General features: G+C 39.2%; 1 protein-coding gene across 8 annotated transcripts in view; it reads left to right on the plus strand.

Moving 5' to 3' along the window:
- The window catches only part of oxr1a (oxidation resistance 1a), a 176,323-nt gene that overhangs the window by 33,725 nt on the left and 114,809 nt on the right, over positions 1-27,789 (plus strand). Inside the window, exon 1 of one of the 8 annotated variants that reach the window (XM_081597689.1) lies at positions 15,937-15,965. The exons of the other annotated variants lie outside the window; for them this stretch is intronic. Coding sequence (XP_081453815.1) covers positions 15,952-15,965 — 14 coding nt within the window. The 5' untranslated portion in view covers positions 15,937-15,951. Of the gene's footprint in view, positions 1-15,936; positions 15,966-27,789 lie in introns of those variants that run through there. 8 annotated transcript variants of the gene reach the window in all.

Here is a 27,789-nt window from a genome sequence, read left to right on the forward strand (position 1 = left end):
ACCTCTTGTGGACATAATTTTAAGCTTTACCTTCCATAGGCAAACAACACGGGCTGCACAGTGGTGCAGTTGGTAGAGCTGCATGGTTGTGTGTCCTGTGTGTCTGTGTTGCCCTGCGACAGACTGGCGACCTGTCCAGGGTGTACCCGCCTCTCGCCCGAAACATTAGCTGGAGATGGGCACCAGCAACCCTCCCGACCCCACCAAGGGACAAGGGTGCAAGAAAATGGATGGATGGATGGATGTTCCAACAGAAGCACTAATCGGCTAACTGGAGACCAGTAAATTAAAATACGAGTCAGCTGTTACCAACTGCTCTGGTAGTTGTTTCAATCCCCCAGGTGTTTTTTTTGTTTTGTTTTTTAAAAAAATATATGCACTTTAGAAACACTGCATGGTTACAAAATCATTTTTGCCCCCAAAACTTGCGCGCGCACACATGCACACACACTCACTCACTAACTCCTACATATGCATCCACTATATATATTCATGAAGATATCTCCCTTTTGTAAGTTCCACTGGAGCATCTCTAAATGATTTCTGACAAATCTACCCCCAGTGGTACCAAGGCATCTTAAAATAAACTGCCCTTTTTCCCTCCGTCTCCTCCTGGCTGCTGCTGGATTTGACTAGCATCTCCCTCCCTGTTCCTCCCCAGCGCCGTCGCCTAGGGTTGGGCCCGTGACTCATCAGAAAAGAAGAGAGTTAGATAACGCGGTGGGGCGCTGAGCACAATGCGCTCAGCATTACTTGAAAAAAAATGCTATATTGTCGTAAAGGAGGCAAGGTCGGGTTCAGTAACCAAAGGAACGCTGGGGGGAATTCACATGATCCGAGCTGTTCGGTTCAGGAGCACTGAGAGATTGGGAGGATAATCTATTAGGAACTAAATAAAAACTGAATACTTGGTTTTAAAAAATATACATATTTATTGCAGGAAAGCAAATGATGTCCTGTTCACATAGTTTAAAGGTTAACAATCAAAGAGTCTCTCATAAATAAATTGCAACTGTCAATTATTAATGTTGTTCTAAATAATGGATGCATCCGGTCTTCAGCTAAATAAATTATCTGACAGAAATGGATATCAGAAAAGCAATAGTAAATTGACTTACTTAATTATTCAACTTACTGTGTTTATATTGTGCTCATTTGGTTTGTTATAGTTTCCATCTGACTGGAAAAAGATCTTCAAATAAGCAAGATACTTTGTTGGTGAATGGAAGCATTTTCACCTTTAAACCAAGAGCTGGATGTAAATTAATTCTCAGCTTTTTTGTAACTTCGTCTTATGAATTATACAATGTGTGTGTGTGTTTTTTTCATTATTTTTTTATTCAAATCCATGAAAAATAAATCTTTCATAGTTGAGACTCTTGTACGAACCTCAGCTGTGACCTTACACTGCATCTGACGAATGCTAGTTGTGTTTACCGTGTTACGGTATGCAGAACACATCCACCTCCCAGAGACTGGGAGCCGTTTGATGTCTTCATCTGATCAAATGTAAATCACACTTGTGACCCGCTAGCTGCGAGCCGTCTCCAGAGTGATTGCAGCAGGTGATGTGTTTACAGTCCGAGGGCTCCTGATTAACTGCCGGGAAGGTTGTTCTTCATCTGCTAGCAGGTAAATTAAAGCGGGGAGGCGAGAGAGGCCCCTGTCAGGAGCAGCTTTAGCACATCACGCTAGAGTAAACTGGATGCAAAGTCAGCGAAAACCACGTTTTTTTTTGTTTTTTTTTCACATGCTATAGTGTATTAGCTGCATCATTTAAAAAGAAAATGCTGATTTCAGGGAAAAGACCCCGGATTTCCCACTTATAGAAACTGTAGCAGCTGCAATCTGAGATTTGCTTGGCCACATATGCGAACATGTAATTAGCAATTTTAGATGGATCAGGTTCAGGGTGTGGCATTAAACTCTGTCAAGCAAGCAATTCTAACCATTTAAAGTGCTTGACTTTGAAGACACACTTGCTTTCATCAAGATTCATGTGCATTGTAATTGTTGTCACAGGAAAGGACCTCTGAAGTGACCCGATTTTGTTTGTGCAGTTGTATATTAAACAAAAGGTATTATTCCGTCTTGATCTTTTCCCCTGCTTTGTTTCTTCACAACCAAAACCTTCCACGTGTTTATTGTGATTTTAGGTGGTGGATCAACACAAAGTAGTGCATCAATAATGTGGAAGGATACATGGCTTTTCAATTTACATTCTGATGGCCAGTGAACCAAATTGTTAGGGCAGCAGATTTCTCATTTCCTTAGTGAGATGGGAATAGTTGAAAGCAATACATGCTCAATAAAGATGAGCAGCATCTAAAATTAGCTATAGTTTAGTCTTAGTTTGTCTTGAACGACAATACGCAGAAACGTTAATAAAAGATGCTTTGCACCATATATAGTTAGTTTCCATGTGCAGTCCTGAGCAGGTGAGTTAATAAAACGGTCTAATATTATAAAGTACACACATTGAAAGTCCTCATACCCTATAAACAATCACGGTACAAAAGTCACAAAATTACAACCATAAATGGTACAAAATACCAAACTTCTGCTTTGTACTCACTAATGCCAAGATTACAGTTTTTATTTTTCAGCGATTTTAGTCTTTTTTAAATGTTTTTTTATTTTATCTTTAATCAGATCTGGCTCTTTGCTGATTGTTATGAAAACAAAAGCATTACAAATTTGACGCCGCGTCATAGCTGTATCTGACCTCGCAAAATTGGCCTCTGTCTCTTTAAGAAGCTTCTATTCTTTCAGACACTTCCCCTTCCGCACATTGCTCCTCCAACAGTGCTCCTCCATGATGCCGCTTACAATTGTTCTGAGAAGTAGTTTGTATGATTAAGCTCAATTAGCCAGGTGTTGGCTAATTGCTGCTGCCGCTAGTCTGAAGGAGTTGCACCTTTATCAGATGTCAATCTTTTTCTGAAAAGTGGATATACTAAAGAGCAAGCATATAGAAATAAACTCAACTGGTTTATTTCTATATACTTAGAATATAGAAATTCTAAGCATAGAATTCGAAGAATCATAAGATTTAAAGTCATTCTGATTTAAAGAATGACTTTAAATCAGTCAGTGAGTACAGCACATTCAGATACAGGGTTTCTTTCCCTCCCAGGCTAAGTGTTGTTTATTTCAAATAAGTTTTTTATATACACTGCTCAAAAAAAATAAAGGGAACACTTAAGTGAACATTAAGTGTTCCCTTTATTTTTTTGAGCAGTATATATATATATATATATATAAGTAGCAGTGACGTAAAAACAGATTAAGCTAGGTTTTTAGTTGACGCGTTTAGGGCGTGTTCACCAGCCCGTTGGCCTCACACACCATCATTTCCAAATTATGCCGCCTTCACATGCGGTTCTGAACTTTTATAAGTTTAACATTTTTTAACACAAAAAACACAATAAACCCGTTCCTACCAATGGGCTTATTGGGGTTTCTGGGGGAAACGCTGAGATTGTATTCTAGTCTGTAAAAGATTGCAGCCAAAAAGGCCACACTGTATTAATTTGTCATGTTTCTTTCCACTGGAGTCAACCTTATTTACTAGGAGGCCTTAAGTTTCTCCTGATGGATAAGGTCATTATGAGTGAAACCTGAGCATTCTGGCATCATTGGTTTGTGAAATTACAACATCCATATTTGATGATCCCTGTTGCTTGTTTTTTTCTGAAAGCCATTTCGCTCCCAATACCTTCTGACCCGCCATGCAGATCGCTTATTCCCGATCTGTCGGTGGATCCTACGCCGTGCGGAAATCAGAAACGTACGATTTAAAAGTTTTAGGAAAAGCGTCGGTCTTCGGTTGGAGCTCAAAACGGTCCTTGTCATTTTGTCTCTGAACAAACCCTGATTGGTCTCAAGGGCACAAACACGGAGCAGCCGCTGATGTTAACATTTGTCAGCGTGGCGACTGGTGAGACGGAGTGCTGCGTGGACATGAATGTTTAATTACATGCACCCTGACACTGCTGCTTTTGCTCTGAATACTCACATACAGCCATCTCTAATGAGCTTTGTTTGTTCAGTTTGGGGGGGGATAGAGGAGAGGTTGAGTTGATAGGCTGTTGCAGATGCTATCCATCCAGACAAAGGCTGCCCTAAATGTTAATGATGCCTGAAAAATGAGTGGACAGAGCAGGCCGTCTGCATATTTTCACCAAAAGCACAAAACAGTAGCCAGGTCTCAAGGTACGGAAAGTGACTCATCAAAATGACAACTCTTTTATTGTTTTTTGTTTTGTTTTTTTCCTTACTAAATGTGTCTCTCAGGATAAAAAGGCAACTTCAAGGTTTTATAATTTAGGTGCTTTTTTTCCTCCATCCTTCAGAAGGATTTTTTTCCCCAATGTGATGAAGCGAGATGACAAAAAACCCCCGACACAACCTTGAGAGAGGTTTTATTTTTTTATGGCCTAATTATTTGAAGCACTTTGTTTTTTTGTTTTTTTTGTTTGGTTGTTTTTTTTTTGTCATAAGACAAACCGATGAAGGTCGTACATGATGCATGACTGAGAATAAACTTTCATTAATTCATTTCTCAGTTTGTTTCCAAACTATCCCCTCCTTCAAATGACCTGCAAGGCATTTTGTTTTATTTGTACTTCCCACAGTCTGGGTCATTTTAAATCGCTTCTTAATTTAATTGAGGCCTGATACGACACATTTTCTGTTGTGATGTTTTATTTTTATTTAATTTATTAATATTACTCTTATTACTTTATTATCATTTTTCTCTTTCTCTTTTCATACCATTTTCAAAAAATATATTATTGTTGAACAACCAACTGGCTCTGGAGTTTGTGAGCAGTGCCAGGAGGAGAACGAAGTGTTGCAATTTGCCGAAAGTTGACGCAACTGCTTGTTTGTGGCGAAAAAAATGTGCATCACATCAGCTTGAAAGACTAATGAATAGATTCATAAACAGAGGACTTTTTATCTGTAAATTTAGTATGTTTTTGTCAGTTTCATAAATGCACAATATAGTTCCAGTTATCATTTTTCCCCATTAATTACTGTTTTTATTTATTCTCATTAACAAAAATGTTTTCTCAACATCAACGTTCGGTATTTCATTAGTTTTAGTTAACAATAATAACCTTGTTGCAAATTTGCTCAAATGCTGCTTTAGATCTATGAATGTTTGTCTGTGGAGCCACCAAGCACAACTCCTGTAGCCAAGTCCTGTAGAAGTGACTCCATAAACTTCACAGCCTCCTAATCCAGACACGCGTTCGGACGTTACACACATGCAGACGGCGGCTTTAACTGCCCCTGAAAGATGATGCGTTTCCTGACCGTGCAGAGCCCAGCGTAGGAAGCAGACACTAAAGGCAGCGCGCTGGAAACCAACAAGGCTGTTATGACTGCTCCCGTTAAAGCAGCATTTTACCTCCCAGTTTTGTCGATACATTATGCAATCAAACTGCCATGGCTGCTGTCCTCAGAGTAATACCATACTGATTAATCTTAATACACGGTGTAATTCAGGAGCTTGGTGGCTAATAAACTTGTGCCAACCTATAGAACAAGAATACAAATGGTTTGGTGTGACTGAAGAAAACAAAATGTCAAATTGCTCAGGTTTCAGAGAAAGAAAGAAAGAGGGCGATGTACTCAGAAAGCAGTAAATATTTTTCAGCTGCCTGTAGCTGCCGCTCGTCAAGCGGTTGTCTTTTGTTGCCCCCGTGTTAGTGCAGAAGGTGACATGTGACAACTGCTGGCACAGCTGGACCTGCCTGGTGTGTCGAGAAGAAATTTGCCATGGAGAGTCTACCTGTGAGCTGCAGCGCTTATTTTTAGCCAATTAGGCCTTGGCACTTCCATGGTCTTGTTATACCAGGACATGTCTTGGAGGTTGATCGCATGCAAGCAGATTTGAGACTGAACCTAAGACATTTTGGAGAATTTTTTTCTTCTCATTTTATTAAGTTCAATTATTTAACACAAATGTGATTTGTGATATGATTTCCACCAAAGACTGTGATGGTAGGCTTTCCATTTGCTTCACGATGCCCTAAAAAGTTATTTAGCTGGAATACACTTGAAATATGATACACTTATTTCAAAAACACTACTACATGTTAGCTTTGTCCAATTTCAAGTGTACTAACTTATAAGTAACTTTTCAATACATTATAAGCTCTTGTATTAAGTAAATGATGTCTTAATATCTATTTTAAGAAGTTCTAGTTCCACTTGCAGGTTATTTCACTTAAAACATGGGAAAAATATCTTGTTACATGTGAACTAATCTGCCAGTGGAAGTATAACTTAAAAAAAAATACTATTCATCAAACCCAGCCTTTACTAAGTTTATCTAATAATGCAGTGTTGAGTGTATATATTTAAAATGGAATGTTTTCTCTTTTCTTGCCATATACTAACGTAGCAGTTCAGAAGGATCATATGAGTTCAACTAATATGACTTGTAGTTGGAGAAAGAAATGATCAGAAGTTCTTGAATTCGTTGGGTGATGTCTCTTTTACATATTTATCACTTTTGCCATAAGGATCCAATCATTTTACCAGAGAGAAATTAGCTTTCAGTTCCTGTTGCCTAGGTAATCACATGCTCTTTGCCAAGTTCCTGCCATCGACTCAGATGCCCCCGCTTTACCATAAAACAAGTTTTATTGAAAGTCCAATTTCCTCGCCATCCGTCTTGGGTTCACCCTGAGTAAACTGTCATGCAAAACTAATGTTTATTACCCAAACCTGTCAGACTTCCTGGGATGAGGCTTTATTATGACGGATCAGCTATTCTTCAAACTCCAAACGTACCAGCAGGAGTTTGGTGAGCGAGAAACGGAGGCATGTGGCTCATTCAGGAAAAGCATGTTTATCATTCGCGCACTACTCTCATGAAAAATAAGAAGAAATATGAACAGACTGCAAAATTTGTCATAATTATAGTCATGTTCACTATTTGACCCGTCTCAGGAGACAGGTGGGGTCGGCGCTCTTCTGTCACGAGTGTGACAACTAAGACTAAACTGGACTGTAAAAAAATGTCTGACATTTTTGTTACTGACTACTTGTTATATGGAAATTAATGTGGTGCAGCCAGCAAAGTGAGTGTACCAGGGATACGATGTGCTTGGAAATTGAAGAAACGATTAGAGCTGATTTACAAAAAAGGAATACAGCGATTCACCGATTGTAGTTTTGTGGCCGATCGTATGTCCCTAGAAAGACTAACCTGCTGTTTCCGATTTTGGCCAGTGACAATTTTTGGCTAAATATAGCGACAAAGTTGCTAAGTTGGCAACAGTGGGGTGACTATTGTTAAGTCTCTCAGAGCACAGCAAAAAGAGACAAGTAAGACGGGACAGAAATTACTGATGATCAGAAAGTCACAATGATTTATCAGGCAACTCGTTCCACTGCCTGGGCATAAGAGACATGACAGATGCTGTTTCCAAAGAGGTATCAAATTTTCCACATCAATAGGAACACCGCATTGATTTCTCCTTGGAAACGGAAGCACTATTTTATACCTAATATAGTTTTTAAGAAGACTTTCGACAACTCTGGCATGAAATGTGTCTAAACTACAAGGTAAATGAAATGAAGATTATATATATAAAAAAAGATGCAGGCATTTGTATGCGAGGAACATTTCAGTTTTTTTCTGGTTGCTGTAAAAATTTCCATCCATTTACAAATCCTAGAGTTTGTTCAAACTTGAGGTTAACCAGCCTCCTCTAACCGCCTCCATGAAAGATGCAACTGAAGCCCCACTCCGGACCCTCGTCCCTCGATACGCTTGACATGGCAGCTGAAACCAACATATACTCCAGTGCCGTCATCCATACAGTTGCGTAATGTCCCCCTCCATCCCCTCTCAGGCTGAAAGCCCAAGGACGCTGGGCCACAATTATTGTGAAAGGTCATTTAGTGTAGCAGAATACGGCGCATCCACTCGGCTGCATGCATAATTCAGGACGACGAGCTCAGGGGTTGAATGTAATGTGTTCGCCGGCCAGTCGTTGCACTGCCCAGTTGAGTGTGTTTTTTTTTTTGTTTGTTTGTTTGTTTTTTGAGTTGGAATAAAATGCGTTGGAAGAAATAATGTAAAAAGTCATATTGGTGAAGGATGAGGCTGGAGCCTCTCTTTGTATTGCTTTTGTAGCGGTTATGTAACACCAGTGAACTTTGCCTCTGTTTGATGAGTCACAAGTTAGGGGAGGAGAATACATCTGGTATCAAAAAGTCACTTGAGTTGAAGTGAAGCACAATCACGGCCAAGCAACACAAATGTCTTTGCAAACTTTCAACTTCGGGTTTTCTGTTGACACTGCTACTACCAACACAAAATATTGTAAATGGTAGTAAAGACTTCAACATAGGGTGCACCAATTGCAGATTTCCGATCTATAAAAAGCTTGACCAACCAAATCAGATTTGTTTTTCTTTGTTTTTCTGGAAAGTCACTAAATACATCAACAAAGTCTTTAAGTTGGTAATAGTTGGGTGACTGTTGTTTACCGCACACGTGACGAGATGTGACCTCTTTCATGATGAAGCAAAAGGGGCAGTGGCTGATTTCAGAGCTTTGCAGAAGTAGATGAGATCAGTTTCACATGTAATGACCAATTTTCAAACAATCAAATCGGTGTAGCCCCACCTCAATTCAAAAATGTGCAGCTATCAACATTTACATTGAAGTAGTTTCTGGCTACTTTAATAACCTGGATGATTACACCTGGATGATCTTTTTTTCTTCTTTTTCTTTTGGTTAATCAAGCTACGTAAACTGAGGTAGGAAAGTCTTTGGGCTTAATGGGAAATGCTTAGAAAGCACCAGGACAGTGTTCTCATGAGGGTTTGTCACCAGTGCAGAGCTTGCTCAACATTGGCAGAAAACTGGCTTTTTAATCATTGTCATGTGACACACTTCTTTTCCCAGAAAAACATCCAGAACCAATTAAAAATCTGTAGGAAATTAGACGATGGGTGCAGTTTTCCATAAATCTTTGTTCTACCCCCACTTCTCTCCCGTCTAGTTCTGAAGATGAACACCAGCCTTCATATAAGCCGGGACATCTTGGATATCATTTGACTTACGAATAAAATAAAGTTGACTTCTGTGGTGTGTCATTACTCATTAATAATGCATAATCTTAATACACAATCCATGTGTTGGGTTGCTTCTCATCCAATAGATGATGTGTTCCAAGATCCCTGCCTTGAACAAAGACTTGGTTCAAAATATCTTGAAAAGCATATTTCAGCAGGAAATAAATGGTGATAGGACTTTTGAAATGTAAATTTTTTGAGAATATCCTAGTAACATGTAATACAAACTTACTGCTTGTACAACTACATTGGCTCTTGTAAAAGAGTCAAGGCCCTGCAAATTGTCTTCCTTTGTACTTCCTCTAAGGAGCGAAGAAGTTGGATTATTCCGAACATTCGAGTGTTTAGTTCTTAGAATTAGTTTTATGGGGAGAAAAAATTATGGCTCAGAAGTTCATGAAAACAAACCCTGGTTTGTGATCATTCAGTGAGTTCTGCTGCTAATGTCTGTTTTTCTCTGGTTTCTCTGTACCTGTTAGTAGTTCCCTGCAACAAATGTGTGAACATGAGAAAATCACACCAAGAGTTCCTCTCGGCTCTGCATGAAGGTGTGAGTGAAAGGGAATATTCTCTGAGAGGGGAGTTCTGCTGAAACATAGTTTCTATTTTTCTGCCTGTACTACTTTGATCAACGTCGGTAGAATCACAACACCTCAAGAACAAGACCTGCCCAGGTCTTGCTCCTGGTGAAGAGTCTCCACTGACCCCTTCATCATTTGCTGTTGGATTGGGACAAATACATTAGTGTCAGATTATCTAAATTCTCCAAATTAAGGATGTGGGTTCACCATGATTCAGACTTGGTTGCCTTTGCATCCCACAGATACTTTCATGGCTGGAATTCGGAATTGGAGTCAAAGCCAACACCTCAGACCTTACTTGAACCACATTTGCTTTGTGACCGGCTGCATTACCCTACACTCATCAGGGAATACTGTTTCACTCAAAGGATTGCCTAAATGGTCTGAACGTGTTTAGAAACTTTACAACCTATTTGTGGTTTTACATTTTAAGAGATGCTTCCTTCACTCTGTCACACATATGTCATTGCTTAGGTAGGTGGTATATGGCATAGTAAGGTCCAAATGGATGGCAGGACCCAGTGATTCTCAGCACATTGCCTAAAGCACCATATTTCTACTGATGATTTGTCTTCCAATAGTGGTTTGGATTCTGATGTCATGGGTTCCCCAGGTAACAGATGTACATGTACCCTGCCATCAGACCAGCTCAGTTTCTTCCAATCCTCTGTAGTCCGGATTGGAAGAAACTGCCACAGCATGGATACTGTTGCCTTGTTTCCACCAAAAGAACTATCGTTCTTGAACTGTTTGTTTGGGTGCCTTTGAACTCTGGTGGTTTGAGAGCTGTCGCCCGTTTCCTCCAGTCTGGGGAACCAAACATGCGTCGGCAAGAATGGGAGTTACACAGCGTGGTAGGAAAGCTTAGTATGAAGATGGCAGAGCTAGCCGAGTGGCGCATTACTTCTTTCTTTACATATCTTCCTTTAAGTCATTTTTACTACACAGCAAAGAAACTAACGGTGTAAAATAAAGAAGATGAAAGCTTTGTACGGTGGTGTGCTGACCAGGCACTAATGCAGATGGTGTGTCTCTGCTCTCCAGCACTCCAGTCAGCCCAAAAGTAAAATCGGCTGCTGGATTTCCTGAACAAAGTGATGCATATTCTTCGCTGGCAGGATTTTTTTGTTGTTGTTTTTGTTGCTTTGTTCAGTTGACCATCCTTTTTCTCCAGGTGTTGACTGACCTATGGGTTGCATCACAGTTTGCACAGAAACATCAGCGATTCTGAGGTGCCTGAGTGGAAACACAGTTCATTTTGTGAAAACATTGTTTTCTGTGGAAACGCACAATACTGCAGAACTTGACATTTAGTCAGATGTAAGTGGCTAATGAGGACAATCTATTTGCATTCTCCAAGCTTCATAATTGTTCAAATAATTGAATTGCCAAACACAGCACTTGCATCATTTATGGAAGTTGATTTCCAAAGTCACTTCAGGTTATGTTTTGACAGATTTCAATGTGGGTGAATAAAGTTCAGCAGAAATGTGTGGCGAAAAAAACAGCTTTATAGACTCAGTTGAGCATCTAGAAAAGGGGTGAGGGGGAAACACCCTGAAGATTTTTATGTCTTCACATTACTGGCTGTCTGATTTTAAATGTCAAATCATTTTGTTTTATTTTTTTGTTAAACCCAGTTGACCCAGGGACACATTCCCTACTGTCCCCTATGTGTGCTGTATATGACAAAGAGAGCTGTGTTTTCACTGAACGTCTTCATTTCAGGCTGCCAAGCAGCTGCAGGGTACTCAGCGCTTACCGTGTGCGTGTGTGTGTGTGTGCGTGTGTGCGTGTGTGTGTGTGTGTGTGTGTGTGTGTGTGTGTGTGCGTGCGTGCGTGCCGCGCTTTTATGGCTCTTGGTCCAAAGGTGCAATATTTCATAGTAAGTGTGTTTCATGACGGTTTGTTGACATTCTGTTCACACTTAGGAAGTAGTGGAGGATGCATCGGGGTTTTAGAACATCACGAGTAAACTGTTTCAACTGAGTCATGGTTTGAGGTCTATGCTTATCTTTGGACTTTGATCTTTTAGTTGTCTCCCAGATGAAGACATATTTAGGTTTTCCTGATTTGGTAAAGACCAGATGTGCTCCGTAAAAAGAGGCTATGTGTTTAAAATGTGGAGATTTGTCCTGCTGCTGTATGTTTCTGTACTTGTACATCAACACTATGATGTACACCATGATGTAAGCTGTTTCTAAAAATAAATCTGAGAGGATTGTCTAGCCTGATGATGAGTTTTGATACAGGATAAAAGTATTTATGTAATGCTGCCCACGCCCTGCAGCCTCCTGTGCTGCAGACTTTGGCCTCTTGGTTTTTAAATTTTTTTTTTATTATTATTAAATGCCCAATCAGTGCTGGTCCCTTGCTAAAGGATTTATTTGATTCATCACAAAGAGAAATGTGATGAGACAAGAACATATTTCTCACTCTGCTGATTGCCAGGGTTCTAACAGTCTGGGAAAGTATGGAATTTTGTTTGGGCAGACCTTTCTTTCTCTCTCATTTGTTTCTATTCTTCTTTGTTTCTGTCTTTTTTTCTTCTTTCAATCTTTATCTTTGTTTTGTATTGTTTGTTTGTTTTTCTTTGCTTCTGTGTTCGTTTCTCTTCCTTTCCTTCTTTCCTACATTAATTCTTTCCTTTGATTTTTTTCTCTTCTTTGTTTCTGTCATTTTTCTTAGTTTCTTTCATTCTTTCTGTTTTCTTATTTTCTGTCTCGTTCTTTCTTCACTTCTTTCGCTCTTTCGCTTTCAACAGTGGTTGGAAGTACTGCCGTTAATCTAAGGTACATCACTTTGACCAACCAGAATTAATTTAATAAAGGTTATCGTCTGGACACACATTTGGTGTCCAGACGATCAGCTTTTTTTTCCTGATTTGGTTAAATCCTCTGGCAGAGTGTTATTTTTTTGTTTGTTTGTTTTCTGATATTTCACTTTTTCACAAATGTTCTGGTCAGTTTCCTCACTTCCCATCCTGCTTTTCCTACGTATTCTAATGCAGTCGGGCAGATTCAGGATAGACCTCACAGTGCTTCTTGGCGAGGAAAGGCATTACAAAGTACAGCCATTTTTCACCCTCTGCTCTGAAGCGTAATCATGCACTGCCCAAGTCGAAGCAGGCCAGGAAACAGATGGGCTAGGCGGAGTTTCATTACCCAAAATATTTTACGAGGAGAGCAGAATTTCTCATTTCTCAGTGAGATGGAACCTGGATGCTCCTCCTTGCTATGTTTTGAGTTTTACGGTCTCAGAACATCCCGCAGAATAGTCCAACGCTGTAAAACTCTGAGAGACTGTCCTGAGTATCATGGCTGTTTCTTTCATGGATGTTAAAGAATCATGGATGCTTTAACTCAAACACACATTCATTCCCTAATAATGGACTGAATCTATTTACCAAAAACTACCTTTTTTGTTTCATCTTTAGAATGATTATTATTTGGTAAAAGTAAAATGTTGGACTTGCAATGATTTATAATCGGATTTGATAAAATATGTGCACTCAATTTTCTGATTGACATCTTACCTGAAATGTATTTGCTGAAAGTAGGGCTGTAACTATTCTTCGAATGTTTCAAGTAGCTCAATTACTAAAATTAAATAGCTAAATTATGTTTATTAGCACGCCATGTTCTGGCCGGGTGTTGCGCAACGGTCTCACTTTCCTGTTTGGTATGCACTAAACATCGAGATAGGGTGTGAGCAGCACATACACTGGAAGTTTGACGCCGCTAAGACCCTACTCCTGGATCTGATTGGTTGCTTCTGATCGAGGAGCCAGAGGAGCTTGATTTAAAAATAAATTAATTAAAAAAAAAAAAATTGTTAAAAGGTTTTTTTCCACACTGATAATCTCATTGCAATGGAGCATTGGGGATAAACTAACAAAAAATAAAATGAGAATAGTCATAAAATTATGAGAATAAACTTGTACTAGAAAAAAGTCATAATATTGCAAGAATGAAGTCATACGAGAATGAAGTAGTAATATTATGATCTTTTTCTTGCATGACTTTTCATAATTCTATGACATATAATTTTATCTCATAATTGTACTTCTTTTTTATTTTCTTAGTGGCCTTAATGATCTGTCGTCTCATTTTGCGCAGACGACGCAAAATGAGACTGTTTTAACAAATATATATTTAAAAAGATAAATTTTTATTTGTTTCCTTCTTCAGCTTTAACAATATTGCCAGATTTTACTTTGACTTTGATAAGTGCTGCTTTTATTTTGTTGTCAGATTTTTTTAACCAAGCTTAAATAAATTACCTCAATTCTTTTGTGCCTGAATTTGAAAAAAACTAATTTAGGCAAAAATTAATGTTTTAAATTATCTAAAAACATAATTTTTTTTAGATATTTAATGTACTATAATGTGCTTAGAAGACTGACCTTGTATTTTGTAACATAAGAATCTACCAACACAGACTAAATGATCGTAAAATGATCTGAATCTTGAAGAAATATAAAACGGATTTCTGCAGCTCTAGTTTCTACTCATACCTACTGTTATTATTGCAGATACATTTCTGGAAATGTTGTGAAAGACGTGAAACTCAAAGAGGGAAGTTGTTACTACTGTAAGGAGCTTAAGGATTTAATAGTAGACCAATTAACTGGGTCTCAATTCAGAATTATGCAGCGATTAGCTTTTAGAACAAAGAGTCCTCTGCAGAGACCAGAGCTGCCGTGTCATTTCTCTGTACAGTGAAGTAAAGCCATTTGCTGGCAGATAGGGGGCAGCAGAGATGTACTTGTACAAACCAGCATTCCTCTGTGGAAAGATGCATCGGATTTAGGGAAGAGGGTGAAGAACTGGAAGTGTCAGTTGTTTAAAAAAAAACAAAAAAAACAGGAAAAAGGATTTGGGTCAGATGTGGCCTGGAGTTAAGGAGCTGTCACACTTGAACTGAGCTCTACGATTGTCGCATTTATCTAGGAAGAAGCATGCATGCTGCCATCAATATGAGGTGGATCACTCTGCATCGCCGGCAGCACATCTATATTCTGTTTTGAGTTCCTTTTGCAGCACAGGAATGCATTTCTAAGGCCTTCCACTAAGTGGGAAGTTGTCATCTTTTGCATTTATCTATTGTATCAAATCTGATATTTTGCCTGCCCTGCTTTTGGTTCCCACATGCCTCCTGCTCCCGGTCAGCAGGGGACGACTTCGGGGAGTTAGAGGAGGGTTAAATTAAATGAGTTGTAGAGGCTTCTCTCATTGCTTTATCACTAATGGAATCCAGATAGTGTCAGCTCAATATTGATCTTTTTTTTTCCCCCTCCACTGAGTTGCAATCACATAAAATGCGGACCCTAATGCTTGGGAAAAGGACACATTCGCGCACGCCTGACGGCCTGCAATCTCATGCCTAGTCAGAGCAAACGGGAACAGAGACGGCATGACTCATCACCAGATGGCCGAGCCGGAGCGTGGAACATGTCCGTTGCCACCAGGAGCCCTTATGCTTTTACCACCTGGAAAAGACCCAGATGACACGCTGCTGGAGCCCGGCCACCTAGGAGGAGGCAGCGCACAGCCAGAACCAGGGCAGAACCGGGGCAAACAGGCACCGCTTCGTAGAAGTATTCACAATCTACTGAACTTTTTTTTATTTTTCTACATTTTGTCATATTTCAGACAAATGAATGTAGTTTAGTTTCATTTTTCGGTTTTGACTTCAAGTCTGAAGTACGACTGATGCATTCCAACACAGGAGTCTGTTAGAATCAGACCTTTCCTGTTTTGTCCACAGTTTTCACTCCACAATGTTGTTTTCAATTTTTGAGCAGTAATGAGGCAAACCTGAAACTGCTGCTGTGCAAGTTACTCAACAAGTTGTTGCTAGGTAACTAAAGAGTGAGTGAGTTATTTGATGCCTAGCTTAGTTCACCATGAGAGGTTGAGCAGCTGAAGTCTTTCCTCTACCTACATCTCCCACAAGTGCTGTTCGGTTCTGAATCGGACTTCAGTGAATATATTGGATATTCTATCAGATGTACTATCAGTTGATATTATGTGTCTATCTCAATTGATATTATTTATTTATTATCCTAAATCTCCACATTTTGAACCGATATCCTCCACATCATGCTGCATGAGCCAGATATTCAGGGTTACTTGTGTAATGGCAATGAAATAAATTGCCAAGTGTCCTACTCCGCTAATGAGGACAAGATCATGTGACAGAGCCATGCTTTAGTAAAGCAGTTTGAGGCATTGATGCTGTTATCTCCTCTGCACCGGAGTCAATGGAAGCTCCCAGGTACGTAGCAGCACCTTTTACTGCTTCCAGAAGCTGCTTCCGTCTGTAATGGGATGTGGAACCAGCTGAATTTTAAGCAGTTTGTTTTGTAGAAGGGGTGTACTGGGAGTGTTGTGGGGGGAGATAGTAATTGTGCATTTTGCTTTTCAGATGTAGACTTCTGGTGAGCAGACATGGTGGGGAAGGCTTTCTGTTGCATTTAAATGATCTATCGAGGAAATCAAAGGAGCCTTTTTTGTGGTTAGGGCTTATCCTAAAGCTTAGACTTTTAAATCTTTTATGGAAAGTTCCTTCAGAACTGCTTGCTTTTTCCTGGAATTGTTTGGTCTTTGGTTTTTATACTTAAACTCTTTTCTGATTCTGACTGGTTAGGGACCACTCCCAATCGATTTTGCTGAAGGTTGTGCAAAGCTGAGGAGGGGAAAAACAGGTTTATTTTTGTTCTATAAACTCTTACCCAACATTATTGACATTTCCTTCTTGGACAACAACATAAAGAGACTTGTTTTTTTTTTTTTCTTTTAAAGGAAATGATTAGTTTAAAAGCACTCATCGAAGGTACTGGTCATTTTTTGGTGGTAGCCATGGCACCAGCGCTCATTTTTGCTTCAGATGGCGGAACCATCATAATGCCTCTTTGTGTCATATTGCACACTAGCTTGTCGCCAACACATCATCCGTTTTCCCGAATCATTTCTCTCTGCCGTTGATCATAAAATCAGATCTGTTTGGCCACACGGTCGGAAAGCGTCCGCGTGGGGCAATGATGGAGGAAAGGCGTTTTTGAAAAAGCTGCTGTGGCTTATTAATTATGAAACAGATGAATGCTGTGAAATAATGATGGTTAATGGGAATGTAATGTCCAGATGAACACTTTTACTGTTGACATGAAGGAGAAGTCTAGGGTCATCATTCCTCTTTAGTTAAGTCTGTGTAGTGTTTCATTATAGTAGCCTTAGCTTTTTATTATATTAAAAAAATACAGTTTGTTATTCGAGACCCATATGGTATAGAACAGTCATAATGTACAAGTCCATGATAGCAAGTTATTGGTTCATTTGTCAGTCTTTTTAATGGCATCAGTATTGAAAAGTCACATCAAATTTTCTTTATAAATACATTGAAAGGCTAACGAACGACTGACTGGAAACCCAAACAGAACCAGTTCTTCTGGTGGATTCCGAGGTCAGCTGAAATCTGTCGAGCGCTGTTGGTGTGGACATGTTGCTAACTTGCTTCCAGCAATTCTAGCATGCACAGATGGTGCAGCATTTTGGCCGATTGTGGGGAAAATAAAGCCTAATGGTCCACATGAAATTGCAACAAATCAGCTTCACTGTGTCTGAATGAGTCACAGGAACATGTTTTAGGTGATCTGGAAGCCAAAGGTGGGGCTGCATGTGAGAATTTACACATTTAATTAAATTTAAATATAATCACTGCTATAGTTTACATTTTTTCACGTTTACGTTCCATTTGAACTCCTGAATAACCCATTAACCCTCTCAGATTGTAGTTTTGCTTCTAGAAGTTAAATACGTGGCTGGACGGAGTGAAGCTGATTCACCCTTTGTAGGCTACGCCTCATCGTGAAGTGCTACTAAAACAACAACAACCAAGAGATGTACAGATTAGAGTTGTCACGATACTAAGATTTCAAGTACTAATGAAACCAAGAAGGATACTCGGTGCCATTTTTGTTACCGATGTACAGTTTTTTTGAGGGTTCTTACTAGCTAAGGGCAAAAATGAATTATAATATGACAACATTTTAGTTTTCCTTTTCAGGGCAAGACCAATAAATAGAGAACAGTTCAGCCCTTTTTTAACATTTTCACAGCTAGGAAGCAGAGCTTGCAGACGCACAGAAATGTTGTGTCCGCCAAAAATACACCATTAGAAAATAGACCGTTGGTGTCCATAAAGCTAATATTTAAACTGATAGCGTTGGCTTACATCTCATCATTCGTGATGCTAACTACTTCACTGAGGCAGATGGTGGAGCTTTACTGACCTTTTTCAGTTGCTCTTTTTCATAGCTGGCTGGTGACATGACTTATGACAATAATTAACAGACACATCTCCTTGTTCATTACCTTGGGTTGCCATTTGATTGTTTACCCTCAAAATGTTAGTAGTTTTGTGCAGTTGGTGAGGGACCTTCAAACACTTATTCCTTGTCGGGGATAGATTCAACCAGACATTTGATAAGCTATACTTTTTCTGAAGCCACTGCTTGGCCACTGTTGCCTTGATTCATCCATTTAAAGTTGGAGTAACTCGCTGTTTGAAGTACTCTAAAGCCTTGACCAAGTTCACCCTCAGGGAAGCCAATGCTCAAGGTTTTTGATGACATTTCCATTCCTGAAGGCAGACCAGCCATTTTCCTTTGATCCCTATAAGCACCACCTTATAGGATCTGGGTCTTAATGTCTTGGAAGGGACCTTGTGCCCTAGTAGTGTGCTAAGTAGTTCTATATCTGCAGCGACACACAGGCGCAGGTTGACATGGGCCTTGGCAGAGCGAGTGAAAAGAGCACTTCAGGACATGTTTCTAATCTGCACTACTGTCCCTTTAATCGGGGGAGGAAGTGGATTTTGAGCCGAGGAGCAGGCAGAAATCTAGTGGCCCAGTTAGACTGACTGACTGAAAGGTCTGAGAGAATGAATGAGAGACATCATTGCTGTGCTTATTTTGTTCTGTAGTTTATCAAGTAAATATGGATGGAACATAGAAAGTGGAGCATGAAAATGTCCCGATTTTACAGTTAATGACAGGCTGATTTGTTGTAGAGAGCACCTGATGTTTGTCTCCTGTTAGAGGACAAACATATAAATTCACCTCATTCTTTTCAGTGTAAACAAGGCATGTGAGAAGCCTTCCCAAGCATCCCTGCGCCTGAATGTTCCTCAGCAATATTAATATCACGTGGTGTACGAGCCACAAACAACGTAAAGTTTCAGTATCCTTAATGGTGTCTGGAATCACCTTAGCAAACACGATGGATGATCTTTTAACATCATGTGGTTTTACGTCCGTACAGCAAACCCACTTCACTGCAGTGGAATAACTGGACTACACCATGTGTTTCTAATGAGAAAACAACTGGTTTGACTAGGACTTCAAATGATCTCGTTTTTGGACATGCATGCATTTTTCTAAACTTGATTTATTTTGAACTCACAAACCTAATAAATGTGAAAACTTGAATGCTTAAAACAACAGTATGCAATTTTTATAAAACTATTTTTTTTGTGCATATTTGTTAAAATGGTCACAATGTCATGACAGATAATAGTATGTCATGACATACTATTATAGTATGAGACAGATAATCTGAATTTTTTTTTAGCTCTTTAGTCTCCAGAAATAAACAGCTCTGTCAGAAACAACCAATCAGCCAGGTAGGGTCTTAATGCTGTCAGTCATCTTCGTGTGCACATTGCTCACATCCTCTCCCTTCCTCTCTTCAATTTAAAAGCTAATTTAAAAGTATTAAGCTGTGTGTCAAATGCATATCTAGACATCTTGCCCACATTTCCAAATCCAATATATTCCAAACCAGGCATTGAAACCTCCAAAGTATAAAACTGTAACTTTTCTGTTCTCCCTCCAGCCTTCCTGTTACTTGCTGAAAGACTTACTCACTCTTTCTCTCTCTCTCTCTCTCTCTCTCTGTGTCTCTGTCTCACAGCTCAAATGGACCGCCTGTGGTTATTTTAAATTGAATTTTACATCTTTGTGAGTCTCCTGAAAAATCAAGGCTACTTTTGCAGGTTTTTGAGTTAGTTACATCCAAAAGTGTCACTTTCAGTTGACCTCTGTGTTTCCTAGCTTTTAGAGATAATATTCAGCAGCTATCCTACATATTGTAAAAAATAAAATAAAACAAAATAAAATTGAGGGCTTTCTGGAGTTAAATTTGTGTTTTACCAGCACTTTGTTCTTATTGTTGTAAAACACCCCTGGCGTTGTGTTTACAGTGAGAAATGGACATCTGAGTTTAAGATGCTCTGCCTGTTTTATTGAACAGAATATGAGCAGAAAACGCTGAATTATAATACAGCAAATGTTAATATTTTTCTGTAAATGCATCAGGACCAGGTCACATATTGCCGTATTACCTTTGAATGTTTGTCAGTGTGTGTTTGCAACAGAGATACAGAGCGTCTCACACCTTTAAGAAAAAACAAAAAAAAAATGGTGTGTGTGGCAGCTGCTTTGTTCTCTGTCGGTTGTGATTAACATTAAACCCAAGGGCAACAGCGTGCTGCGTGTGTGTGTTTGTATGTGTGTGTGGCGCAGTCAGGCCTTCGCATGTGTCTGAAAACATTCCACTGTGACAAATATCCAGCTGCGAGGGTTATGTAAGCTGCAGAGATCCACTGTCCAAAGATTACAAGTTTGTTTGACTGTTAGCTTCCTGCTGGACACACGTTATCCTGAACAGATATCACCAATAAAGTTATGTACTGGAGTCAAAAGATACTATATGTTCCTAATTAAAAAAAAACAAAAAACTTTTTTATGCATGTTTCAATGGTATGTCAACAGACTAAAAGATGTAACGTCAATGTCAAAGTTAAACTTGTTTAAAAAGTACCTTAACAAGTTTGACCAAAGTGCTTCAGAAAGGGTACAAGTGACAATGTTAAAAAGAACATTGAAATCAATGAGAACAAACACTAGGAGACAAACAGGTCTGATGGAACTCAAACTGGACTCGGATTGAAGGCCAGTTTAAAGGAATTAGTTTTTAGGAAGATTTTAAACTATAAAAATCTTAAAGTCAAATCAAAAATAGAATAGGTAGCCAATGTAAATCATATGGTTATTCGTATCCTTTCCTTGTATACTAAACTTAGCAATATTTCTTCATAACTTCTTCTCTCTTCTGTTACACTGATAATTACTAAGTATGCACCGATTTGCTTTTTTTCATTTCCAATATGACAGATATCTGAGGTTTAGTATCGCAGGTACCGATCCGATACTGAAAAGTGCTGAATAGACTCAAAACGTTTCTTTTAAAAAAAACAAAAAAAACAGACATAGATGTACTGTATTCAAATACCTGTTGGGAATTTTACTATTGGGGTCAATTCAGATATTATTATCGGATTGGTGCAACTCTAATTATTACTTTCTTGGCCCAAATCCTGAATAAAGGTGAGCATTTTTATTATAGGCTTATTAAACTCAGCTGAGCCAATCAAGAAAATAATTTTCGGTTGGGTTTGGGCCATAAATCTACCTTGGTCAACATTGGAAATGTGTTAAAAACACACAAGTTTGTATTTCTACCCATTTTAAGACTGTATTGACTTCCATTCATTTTAGCTACTGCATTAATGCCTAACCCAGACATTTTCCCTAACCCTAGCAATTACTGGTATGTTTTTAACCTTACAATTAACCAAGACCTAATTCACGCCTTATCTTTAAACCTAACCCCTGACCCTAAAAAAGTGGGTCCACCGTATTAGGACCGGGCTTTGGTCCCTATGAGGCTCGTTGGTCTCCAGAAGGTTAGTAAATATCCCAGACATTGTCTACTAAACAAGTACACACAAACACATTTGGGTCACTGCCACAAGTTATTGCCCTGCCTCTAAAATATGGGACGATCCACTAAATGCCTCTCTAGCCCTTACTTTTATTTTCCTACAGCTTTCCTGCAAATATTTACAGTATTCTCAATAATCCTTACCGTTACTGTATGACAGCATGGAGCACTCAGAGACAATTGGCATGTGTTACGTAACAAACTGGCCCAGGTTGGTGAAACACCTCACTGCTGATAGAGATGCAGGAGTAATACAGCAGCCAGCTGGTATCGTTCTCTTTATTAGATTTCACAGTGAGCGAACCTCGTACCTCAACATTTAAATTTGTTTCCTGCTCTTTCTTCCTGCTATGTTTGTCGTGGAATGCAGGAGATTTGTTTAAGCAGTGTTTGACTTTTTTTCACGGTAGAGCTTGTGCTTGTTTCCTGAAGGCCTTGTTTGGCTACAAGTGAGAAAAATGTGCAAAGGGGAATCACAGTAAACTCATTAGTAGCTTATCATTTCACATGTTCCGCAGCTGAACTTCCGATTTTGGAAGGTGTTGAAATGGAAATGAATGCCCTTATGTCAGCAGTTATCAGGCTCAGGCTGCCTCATTCTGTCCAGCTCATGGAGCTTGTGTCTGGGTCTTCTGGATGGCGACCCAGGGAGGGCGCGCTGGATCAGGGGTGGCCTCAGCATGCGATTCCCTGTCCAGAAGCAGAAGCCAGCATGCTTGTTTGTTCAGGAAGATTGCGGGAGGTTTGTGGTGATGGATTAATGGTGGCAGCGCAGTGGCGCAGAAGACTCTCCTTGGGGTTGGGAGGAGGGTGAGGGTGAGGGAAAGTGATGTAAAAGGGAGAAGTTGTTGCTTCATCCTGCTACACCACAACTTGGAAATAATGACAAAGCAAATAAAGATGTATGTATACTTCATCTAAAATTCAGATGAATACATTATGAATGTCTTTGCAAAATAGCTCAAGCGGAGTGAGACTAGATTGAGAGGATCTATGACGTTTTGAAGTCTTGTCAAAAATTAGGTCCAGAGTTTGACTGGGGCTTGGTAGTACCTGAAATTGCTTGCAAATAATTATTTCATTTTATTTCTGGCTCTATGTTGGGCCCTCAGTCTCAAGTCTTTAGCAGAATCTCACAGGTTTTCATAAAGCAGAATGTTTTGGGTACATTCCCACAATGGTCATTTTGTCACTCTCTCATAAAAGCCAGATTTGTAGAGTGAGCAACTAATAGTTATTGAGCCATCAGATTTCCACTGTGGATCACCTCAGCTGCTGTGTCCTGCAGCAGCTCTCAGGTCCACAGTGACATACTGGAGGCTAAAAATACACGGCAGTCATGTCTGCGTTGTCGATGATTCGGTTCAGCATTAGTGCGGATAATGCAGCGCAGATTATTACTGTTTGTACCGCCATATTTAGACGCTCAATCCTATAGATCTGTGTCACGTGTGAAGCAGACCCCTTGTGTTGGTGTGTTTGTGCGCAGGTAGGGCCTCTAATCTGCCTGGCTGGTCACAGACGTAGTTTCGATGTTTATTGGTGACTGAAGCAGCTTAGCTCTGGGAGTAAGGCAGTTCAACCAAACATGTTTGTTTAGGTTTTATCCCAAGTTGTTGGGATTTACTGAGGTTTAAATGAAGTGTCTGACAGTTTTGGTAAAACACAACAGGATTAAAACATGACTGCTTCCTTTAACACTTCTCTGCAGGTTTTCTCCTCTGCAGCTGGTTTGCGGGGAGGTTACGAAAGTTTATCTCAATTTTTCTCACCTGGCTGTGACCAGGCATGGGCCAGTATGAGATGGACACCGTATGATGACCTCCTGTAAAAATACACAATGTTAACTAAATTAAAAACAAAAATGTACATTATCAACTTGCTTTTATATAAAATTTAATTAATTTTAAGATATTAGCTCAACTTGGTAGTTAAATATGGTTTGTTTCACACTGAGCCAAAAGATTTGCAGTTTCCTGGCCAATCACTGATCTCTAAAAACCCTGACCTGCCAATTCAGATTTTGGCCAATACAATTTTTTTTTTATCAATCAATCAATCAAATTTTATTTGCATAGCACATTTCAGCTGCAAGGCATTTCAAAGTGCTTTACATAATTAAAATAAAAACACCATGTGACTAAACAGTGAGAAAAATAAACAGTGAAGTTTAAGTTTATTGATCACATATTCTCAATGTCATTATTACAGCATTAGCATTATATTACTTCAAAAATGATCTCAAAACAACAATATTACCACTTATCGCAATAACGCCTGGGATAATTTATCGTCTAGCAAAATTTGTTAAAGTGGCAGGGTTAGAGCTACAGGTTTTTCAAGTTGCAAAATGACAGAACACAAAATAAAATTGAATCACCTGCTTAATTTAGTACCGTGTTTCCCCGATAGTAAGACATCCCCCGATTGTAAGACGTATCGGGGGTTTCAGGGGGGTCGGCTAATATAAGCCGTACCCCGAAAGTAAGACGTACCCCGAAAGTAAGACATATGTCTTACTTCCCGAAAGTCATCTAGCTGCGCGCCGCCTCCTGCCCACGTCCGCACTGTCCCCCTCTCCATACGTCACCGCGCCGTCCCCTGCACTTCCTTTTATAAAACTGTTTTGTGGTGAATACAATACTGTTCAGGTTGTTAATAAATGTTAATTTTATGGTTAAAACAAAAAATTAGACAATTTTTTTCCAATATAAGATATACCCCGAAAGTAAGACATATTGGGGCTTTTGGGGATAAAAAAAAGTAAGACACTGTCTTACTTTCGGGGAAACACGGTAGTAGGTTTTAAGTGACAGAATGTTCTGCTCTTTATAGAATGAAGTTGGAAATCTAACAAACACAAATGAGCTGGTTAATCATCAATCTGCTCCTGTAGCCCACCTGCAGTTGGCTGCTGACTGAGTCTGACTGAAGGAACACACAGATGTCAAATAACTTCATCTGTGCTTTGAATTAGGGCCGCTACCAGTTTAAAATGTTGCCAGAATTGTACTTAGTACTTTTTTAACAAAAGCTTAAGAAGGGGGCTTGCTTCTTTCTTACCAAGAACATGGATAAATATCTGTTTTATAAAAAAGCTTTTTCATACTTCAAACTTGAGACTTAAATTGAAGTATAATATAAAAAGCAATATTTACTAATGCCTCAATTTAAGTTCGCTTTTTCATTTTTACAAGTTAATGTTAAATGTTTTATTGCTAATCCGATTTTGAACATTCATACTTCAAGACTAAAAGTGACGTTTGAATCATTTTGTATTTTAAGCAATAACATATTTTCTTATTTAAAAAAAGGGGACTGAGTTGCATTTTATTTTTGATACGATTCTTTTACCAGCTTAAGTAGTTACTACAGAACGGGACAGTTTTCTGTATTTGGTTATTTGATTAATCATCCGAATAATTGATGGATTACTCAATTACTAAAATAATTGTTTACATCAGTGTTGTGAATAAAACAGGATTTATGTTTTCAATTTGACAAGAAAAGAGACACGGAGATCACATTTTGATCAAATTGTGATCAAAATGTGTCCTTGAAATTCAAACTTTCAAGGACACATTTTTCATAATCCTATCTATGAAACATATGAATAACAAGCTTCATGAGCCGTTTGAAGCCTTGTTTTTTTCTTTCTGGACATTTTTTAAATGTTGCAAGTCCTCTTAAGTAACTGTTTTGTTTTATTTGTCGGAAGATGGTGACTCAGACTAAATTTCATGTTTTTTCTCTGTGGGACGTGAAACACAGTTACCAGGAAACAAAAAGGTTCTAAGGCAGAGGTTGCTGTTTTCTCCCCGCCATTTACTCAATCACTATAATTTTTTTAATGGATGGTCATTTAAAAAAACAAAACAAAAAATAAAAAACACTGTTTGCATGTGAATGCTTTACTCTGTCCACCTCTGTGACCTTCACTCTGCTTGTTTGGAGTTTATCTCTCAAATGAGAATCTTATGGATCCAAGAGCAGAGCAGCTATCAGGACAGCGCGACGTAGAATGAAAGATTTCAACGTTTCTCAGCTTGTCATGCCAGCAGTATCCTCTTCAGACCTGCTCAAACACCAGATGGAAAGTGCGCTCAGCCTCAGACCAGCCAGCTAATCAAATTCCTAGAATCGCCTTATACTCCAACCGGGTCGATTTGTGATCTTTTTCCATTTAATCCCTCTGCATCTGCAAGCATGTCTTCAGTCCACAATCGGAGTAAAATTCTCAGAAATCCTCGGATAACTTGCACATTCTTGAACTTTTTCAACTTGATGTACCTTCAGGCTGCCTTTTTTTTATGACATACTCAAAAGTTAACCAAAATACTGACTTGAACTGAAGTCTAACACTTTGCAATTGGATGTGAACACAGAAGCAGATGGGCCGTCCATTCATATTCCTCTGGTGACATCTTCTTGTGTGGAAGGTAGTGCATGGAGGCCTTGCTGCAAGAAGCGAACAGATGTCCCATTTGAGCGGAGCTGTGCTGGGAATATCAAGTGTAGATGCCTGCATCGTGCTAGTTGGCTGCTGTAGCATGAAGACGGGCTGTTCACCAAGCGCTGCCCAGCGGGACGGATCAGCTACCTGTTACATAGACCCTGCCCGGACGCATAAAGACCTGCCTTACAGCACGTCCAGCTCATGCAGTGCATTCTCACAGGAAAACATGGCATCTCCTCTCTTAATGACATGGCTCTATTTGAGGAAGAAGTTTGTCACGGCACTAATTTTCAGTTGGTAGGGTGTGGTTATTGTCTTGAGAGCTGCTGTTAGATCCTAAAAGTCTTAATTACACGCATCTAAAATTAAGGCCTCAAAATGTCTTGCATTTTTCTAATGAATTTAAGTTGGCCTCTTAACCCTTGTGTTTACTAATGGGGTCCAACTGACCCCACACCCATATCACTTGTATCATTTGCCTTAGTCCTCTTACGTTTGCCTCGGTCCTCGCACGCACAAGGGTTAAGTACATTAATCATAGGTCTTAATGTTTAATCTTGTATATTTTGCCAGGCAAACTCTTAAGTCGTATGTAGACATCTTCACTGTATTCTTTGACTCAGGCTGGTTTAGGCTACTGGTAATTGGTTGCTAATACACCCATGCTAGCTAGCTATCATGGGTAAGTGTAAATTTATCACCAGTTGGCTGGACAATGCTCGTCTTCACCACTAGCTCACTTCTGTTGCCAAACCATACAATGCTACGTGCATTCTGACAAAAAACAAAAACTGTCATACATGTTAAGTTTAACTCATACTGGTCTTAAAAAGTCTCACATTTGAGTTGGTGAAACCTGCAGAAGCCCTGATTTTGTAGGGATGCTTGTCACTGCACAGTCTTTCCTGGAAGCACGTTCCTTACCGTTAGCTCATTTGGGCATGCGCTAAAAGTTTGTTGCTCCCCTTATGTCGAGACCATAATGGATTTATTCATATTAAACTACTACATGCAATAAAAGACAATGTTATAATTCACTAAATGAATTAATGACTAAGAAGTTGATCTTTTAAACTGGCTTTATCATGTTTTTGTAGCAGTTAGCATGGATAGCCTGCTTAGCATTACAGTATCTACGTGTGTCCAGCGAGTCACACAGTAGCAGAGTTGCAGTTTTTCTTGCGCTCTCTGTAGCCGTTACTTTAAGAAGAATTGAGAAGCAAAGTCTCAAAGTTGAGCAGTGCAGTGTTTTAAGAAGAATTAAGAAGCAAAGTCTCAAAGTTGAGCAGTGCAGTGTTTCATTTCTAAAAATAATTGTGGAATATTTTAATTACATTTTTCGGAAGCCTAAGCTCAGTATGCCGATTATCATTTCTTTCTTTAAAATGCCACATTTCAACACCAAATTGTGACCTACGAAGTTACCGTGGTGTCTAATTTGCTTTTGCTCAGCATCCATAAAAATCGAAGTGCAGATGAAGCCGGTTTTGCTAATTGGTATGCAGCAGATGCCAGTTAAACCACGCAGACAAAGAAAAGATTCAGGAACTGTTAAAGGGTTAGAAAATTCAGTAACAATTTTCAGAACTGACAATTCTGATATACATGCTCAACACATAACATGCAATAAATATTTTAATAAAACTCTGGGCTGTCTGAGCTCTATACAAGTCTGAAATGAGTGTCAAGTTTATCCTACGTTATTTATTAGCTTTAGTATTATTTTAAAGCATGGTGGTGATTGCTCTGCCTTTTGTTTTTTGGTTGTTTTTTTTTTGCTTGCTCTTACGTGACAAACTTA

The sequence above is a fragment of the Poecilia reticulata genome, chromosome 16 (genome assembly GCF_904066995.2).
Source record: "Poecilia reticulata chromosome 16, P_reticulata-male-v2, whole genome shotgun sequence".
NCBI classification, from domain to species: Eukaryota; Metazoa; Chordata; class Actinopteri; order Cyprinodontiformes; family Poeciliidae; genus Poecilia; species Poecilia reticulata.